Genomic DNA, 6,687 nt, shown 5'->3' with positions numbered 1-6,687 from the left:
CATAAAACTGCATCTGGGCATGTTCAACCTCAGCTGTAAAACTTTTAGCCAATCCTAGTCGAAGGTGTCAATTTCAGTACCAATTATTCCAATTGCTGTATCTCCCATTTGACAAATCATAGGATGATAAGGAAAGCATGTGACGAAATGTTGTTCTCTGGATTTTACAATATGAATGTGGGTGGTGCTTATTATAGTAACTGCCATTTTATGTAGAGGTTGTATTTAGTATTGGCCAATAGTACTTTTCTCTAAGCACTAGAAAACTTGCTTCTGGAAAAAACTGCATGGGATGTACTTGACTTTTATTATTTTTCTATAGTAGCTTACGTCATGCTATATTGTATATCTATTTATATTAATCATTATATTGAAAATTAAGTAGAAATAGATATATTTTTAGGAAAGAAGTTGATCCACGAATGTTAGGATTATGATCTATCGAGTGGCGAGTGCATGGTCTTTACGTGAATTAGGCTTAGCACTTTGAACTGAAAGAGTTTGTGATTTTTTTATATTCTTTTGCATTTAAAATTTGTAGTTTTAAGTTCAATAATTTAGCGTAATTTTATATTTAGTTCATAATAATAATAATAATATGATTCAGTATTTAGAATGATAAACTTGTGTGATTTGTACGTAATACTACTAGTACCAGTACCATGTAAGAATTTTATATTTTTCCTTCTTACTATCTCTACTTTGTAGTAAGATCCACACTTCTGTTGTTGTTGCTTTATAATTAAAAAAGTCTAACTGATATATATAAAAACTTTATTCTGATATTTTGCAAATGGTTTAAAACTCGGTGTACATACAGGTGACAACAATAAAACCCATATGTTGGTTGTGAAACAGACTAAACACATTCGTCTCAATAAATGAATAATACAGGGGAAGCTATGACATTCTCACAGTTGGGGTGTCAATACACTAAAGAGCTTAAGTTTTCAATTCCAACATAAATCTTGTTTATAATGAGAGGAATGTGACCAGGACTAATCTTTTAAGTGCTGTAAAGTATTTTTCTTTGTAATTTATTGTGTCTGTATTGTTTGGTAATATTTTGTAACAGGATGTATCATGTAACTAGGGTCAGGCAGTGTTATTCAAACCACCTGTACTGTAAACTATTACATACATACATTCACTAGTTGTGGCAAAAGGTTTTGTCTGTATAGTGAAACAACATACAAGGACATATGTTGAAATAAACTTGTTTGAAAGTTCAAAGAAATGATATTCAAGTGCCAAAAAGCTTTCTTACTATCATATGTACAGTAATGTTCAAGTGCACCTATACTGTACTGAACAAGAGTGACCACCAACAGGCATGATAGTTTATGGCAAATGTAGAAGTTCAAACTGCTAACATTACAGTTTTTTCGGCACAATAAACAAAAGTACAGCTGCAACGAAACATAAACTTGAAATAAAAATACATTTATGAAACAAAATTAACGTTTTTTATGTAGATATATAAACATGAAATCCTAGTTAAAAATAAAAAAAGTACTCGTTTATTGTTTATGTTTACTTAGAAATATTATTTTCAGGTCTTTTATATTATTTGAAACCATAAGGAGAGTACGTGATTATTAAACAAATTATAAATAAACAAAATTTGCATTTTATGGATGATAAATAGTTTTTAAAGATTTTAAAATAATGTACTAAAACATAAAAAGTAATAAGTTCAAATCTGGAACAAATATAAATATTGTAATCATATCTTATAAATACCATTTCCTAATGTAAATTTCTAAGATATTAAAGATCATAATGAAAAAAACACTAAATTTATCAAAGTAACAGGCTTTTTTTTTCTTAAACTACGTACATTTATGAAAGTTCTTGTGAAGTTTCAAACAATTTCATCCACTAGTTTTATTGTTAGAATGAAATATAGCAAGACTTGCATTGGCTATGTAGAAAGTTAGTATCTGGTGGTCATCAGGCTAAAGTGTATAATTATATTTAGGATATTTTACTTTGTGTTAAATGTTACTGTTTAACTGTTGCTTTTTATGTTTTTTATTAAGTATGACTGAAAATAAAAATTAAAAATAATACAATGATACATGTTTTGTAATTTTGTTTTACATCAGTCATGAGGCAAGTTCTACAGCTGATACAATCCAAACCTTGTTGCTCACTATTTACTTTTTATTCAAATCTCAATTTAAATTTAGAAATAAACCTAAGGATTAAGAAATGAAAAATAATTTTCATGAAAACCTACAACTTATATGATAGAATTTTATATTAAATTATGAACTAAAATAATGTTTTTTAAAATCAGTTAAAGAACCATAATAGTAATTTTTATAAAACTACTTGTACAAGTTACAAATCAAACTCAATACAAGTCTATTTCAAGTTTTCATTAGGCCTTTTTTGGGTGTATTTTGTAAGTTATCATCAGCATTAAATAAGATCTATTCTGGATCTACATCTATTTATAGCACTGGTAAATATTTATGACTAATGCACAGTTGCTTCAAGCTTGTGTGTAAACAGCTCAAAACAAGGTGAGCAATTTTTAAGATGAGTGAAAAATATGTTTGGCACCCTTTGGACTCTAAAATGCAACAAAATTAGAAAAAATTAAACATACTGACTTCTTATAGGCTAAATCTTACAAATTTATAAGTGAATCAGTGGTGTAATTTATTATAGGGCATGTGGTAAAGCATTATCATAACCGGTATATGCTTCAAGACAATCATTTTCACAGCTAACAAATTCAAGCAGAAAGGTTGGGGAATTACATCTAGTCATATTTGCATAATGAGGAGTGTTTATCTCGGTAAAATGACAAGATTTAATTCATTTTGTTTAAAAAATGGTTAAGTATTTGAATACAACTCTGAAAAGGTGCATTTGGGAATGCATGTACATAAAAACTAGCATGACCACTATATGATTAATTCAGAAAAACATCCACCATGAAGATGCACATTAACTCAAACTGGAAAAACAATTTTTAGGACTGAATTGAAGTAGTTTTAACAATAACTTCTAAAACCAACATACTCTAAACTAGACTTTGTTTCATATCATTAAAAATGTTCAATCTACAGTATTGCCTCCTTAAAATGCTACCATTGGGAGCCATGTGCACGTGAGAGTGATATAGGTGGGGTAGTGTAATAACTAACTAGTCAAGAAGGCACTTGTGCTGAACAAGTACAGATTCAACAGACTACTAAAGCAATCAATTAAATAAAATAACTGTTTATTTACATAGGGAAAATAGATATAATAAGAACATAGATAGAATACAATATGAATACAAACTTTCCAATATTTCAGAATCAAAGCACTCTCATGTACATTTATTTACTTAAAAAAGTCTGATACTTTAGTTTGCTTCATTTGGTTTTGTGCCTCTTTCTGAATGTATTGCAGAGTATTTTGTTTATGCATCACAATTCTTGGACTAGTTGTTGGTTGTCACTCCATTCAGTATAAAACATCTTCAAAGTCATCTTAAAAATAATTCGCATTTTCATTGGATAATTAAAATTGTGCCAAAAGTGAGCAGGCTTAATACTATTCTAAACCTGCTGCAATTAATGATATGACATCTCTTATTTCCTTTTGACACTGAGCAGTATCTTGGTTTCACCCATATACAATTCTTGGAAATTCTTTCCCTCTCCCCAGTGTTAAACCAATTTCTCTTTAATGACTTATGACCAAATAGATGGAATACTTGCTGGGTTCACAATAGCCAATAGTTTTCTTTGCTATCATGAATGCAAGTGGCTAGAAACTGCTCATGTGACTTTAAATCTGTCCTTTACAACTACTATATTGGTGACACTTTCTTGCTGTTTCAACAGTTGAGCTATATTTCCAAGTTTCTTTCTTACTTTAATTCCCAATATCAAGTTCCCATCTGAACTTGATATTCATATCTCTGAGCCTTGCATCAGGACTTCCTGCTTTTTTTCCCTTTATTTTGTGACAGAGTGTAATGACTTTAGTCTCTGCAGCCACCTGGAAATGAGCTAAGCAGCAGATGATACTAAATTTTTTGGAGGCAAGGCACCACAATGTTATAACTGATGCCGTTATAATGAGGCAGTACTGTATAATAAAAATAAACTTGAAAATAATTTTGATTAGGTCAGGTTTTCAAGATAAACTGAAAATTATATGAAATTTTAATAAGATACTGGAAGTTTGCACTTGCTCTTGAAAAAAATTTAACTTGTTTATATTAGATGTTAGACATTGATCTTTTGAATAATTGGAATTTGCTCCAAATTTTGTTCCAAAATAAACCTGTTAGACTTCAAGTGTAAGACTTAAAAAAAAAACAGCTTGGCATACCTTAGATATTTGTATAATGTGAAAATGTAAGTAGATCTATTTTTCTCAAAGTTGAATTCATTCTAATGTAAATGAATAAACATACCATTAAATTTAGTTGCCAGATTTTCTCTGGAAATTGTGTTGATGGGTTTAAGATATTTATTTTGTACATAACCAAAAGTTTAAGTGTGACCTGTTGACTTTATCAATGTTAAAAGCTAGAAAGCCAAGAAGAGTTAATTATAGTTGATTGATTTGAAAGTTTTTCATATTAAAGATGCATGTTTTTGAAATTTAATATCTGATACTACTAGCATTACCCAGAGCATTCTTATGGTAACTTCTTTTGATAATATAGTTTTCTGATTAATAAAGTTCACTTCAGGAGCATGATTTGAGGGTTGCATAACTCTAATGTAGTTGTCTTTCTTTTCTTTTTTCCAGTGAAATAGATATAAAGAGTGCTGTAGATCAAGCTTTCAGAGAATTATTACAAGAGACTTTGGTAAGATATTGTTTGCATTTTATGTCAGTGATATTAAAGCACAATCATAGTGTTAGTAAACTGAATATAAGTATTAATGTAACTTATAGAGAAAAGTAATTTTATTTTTCTCTTTTATTGTTTGAAAACTTATTTAATGTTTTAGGTTATGTATAGAGGTGCTTTTTTCTTTCTCTGATGGGGTTTAATTATTATTTAAAAGATTTCTGTAAAAACATTTTACCTTTCTTTCAGTAGCATGAGGAAGACCAGTGCAAATGTATCAAAACATTACCAGAAGTGTTAAGAAAATAAGCATAAGAAATTCGGAAAGAAAGTTTAGCAATCAAAATATGTTTTGTTTTTAATTTTAGAAATTTTATCTGAAACAAAACAAAAATTGCTTAGAGAACAGCTCACTTTGTAAGTACATTAAATTAATTACAGATTTGAAATAGGTTAGAAACTTTATTACTGTATTTTTATTAAGTAGTGTTTTAAAATTTGTTAAATCTTCAAAATCATTTTTTACTCAGGTTGAACAAGATACTTCAGTCCTTGAAAAAGTTATCAAAATATCCATTGTAGCAGCAGAGAAAGGTACTTATTTGTCAGATTATCATCTAGAACCTGGATAAATCCTTTCACTACAGGCTTCCTTTTGTGTGCATGTCACAAGGTTTTACTGAGTTATATTCAAAGTTTAATTGTAGTACTTTATTATCATAGTATATAAATAAACTTGGCATCACAATGTGGCTAATAATACAAATCTTAATATCATATAAGTTTCAAGTTCTCAATTTTATAAGGCAGTATTTAAAAAAATCCTCAATTTCTCTTAGTATGAGAATTGTGACATTTGCTCCAGGTATCCCCTCTTCTCTAATTTATTTACTACCCCATCGAGAAGTACGAAATTTAATGTAAAGCTACTCATTATAATGTTGTTATTGCTCAGGCAAAGCATAATTTTTATAGTCTCCAACCTTATTTGTTTATGGAGTCACAAACTAGAAAATCAGAACCACCTGTCACATCCTGTTTTTCACAAATTGCCAATAGTTCTCTCTGATATTTAGTACTATATTATTTATAACCAATAGAAGGCCAATGTTTTAATCTTTCAAATGACATATTATATTACAATCGTCTGTACAGAGAATTGTCTTATTTTGCTTCCAGTTCAAATTTTATTCCCTCAGGAAACACATCAATGAGCTTAACTGAATTTTTAACAGCTCTTGTTGCATCGTTAGAAAGCCAGAAAAATTGTGATAGTTATAGGACATTGTTTGGTTTTTGGGCATTATTATTCTGTGTTCTTTGGTTCATTGTTTAATTAAATAAATAATTATTTAGTGCAGCAGTACCATTATTATAGAAAAGGTTAAGTTTCATCAACAGTCAACAGCAGAAAAAAAAAGATGACCCAGTTAAGTACTATATTTTTTGCTCTTCAAGTTTATTCTTTATTTATTATTATCAAAGTAACTAAAATGTAAAAATTAGAAACCGTTTTAGGTTAGATTAGGTAAAATAAATAATAATAATATAAATGTTCATGACGTATGCTTGCGAGCAACTTGCAAGTGGCCTGTGCATTACAAAATTCGATAGGGTAACATAAGCAAGACATTCATCAAGTGATTTACAACTTTTGTGGCAAGAATATTTTAGAAGTTATAGTGTGGAAACTATAAAGGTCAATTTGGGGTCAAGTTAACCCTTTCCAGATGGGTCACAGGTGAAAGGCCATGTCATCGCGTTTGTTGACTCGCATTCAAAATTTTATTGAACTACTATTTCATGAATTTATGTCAGTAAGTTTGGTATCAAACTGTAGATTATAATTCAAATTTTAATATCATACCTTACTC

At 29.3% G+C, this 6,687-nt stretch overlaps 1 protein-coding gene across 2 annotated transcripts in view; it reads left to right on the top strand.

The window, feature by feature from the left end:
* Nucleotides 1-6,687, top strand: part of LOC106469841 (THO complex subunit 1-like) — a 50,777-nt gene that overhangs the window by 9,006 nt on the left and 35,084 nt on the right. For both annotated transcript variants that reach the window (XM_013930352.2, XM_022398393.1), the window contains exons 3-4: nucleotides 4,768-4,828; nucleotides 5,344-5,407. In XM_013930352.2, coding sequence (XP_013785806.1) covers nucleotides 4,768-4,828; nucleotides 5,344-5,407 — 125 coding nt within the window. The remainder of the gene's footprint in view (nucleotides 1-4,767; nucleotides 4,829-5,343; nucleotides 5,408-6,687) is intronic.

The sequence above is a fragment of the Limulus polyphemus genome, unplaced genomic scaffold (assembly GCF_000517525.1).
Source record: "Limulus polyphemus unplaced genomic scaffold, Limulus_polyphemus-2.1.2 Scaffold3678, whole genome shotgun sequence".
Classification (NCBI taxonomy): domain Eukaryota; kingdom Metazoa; phylum Arthropoda; class Merostomata; order Xiphosura; family Limulidae; genus Limulus; species Limulus polyphemus.
This window is presented reverse-complemented; position numbering and strand designations above follow the sequence as displayed.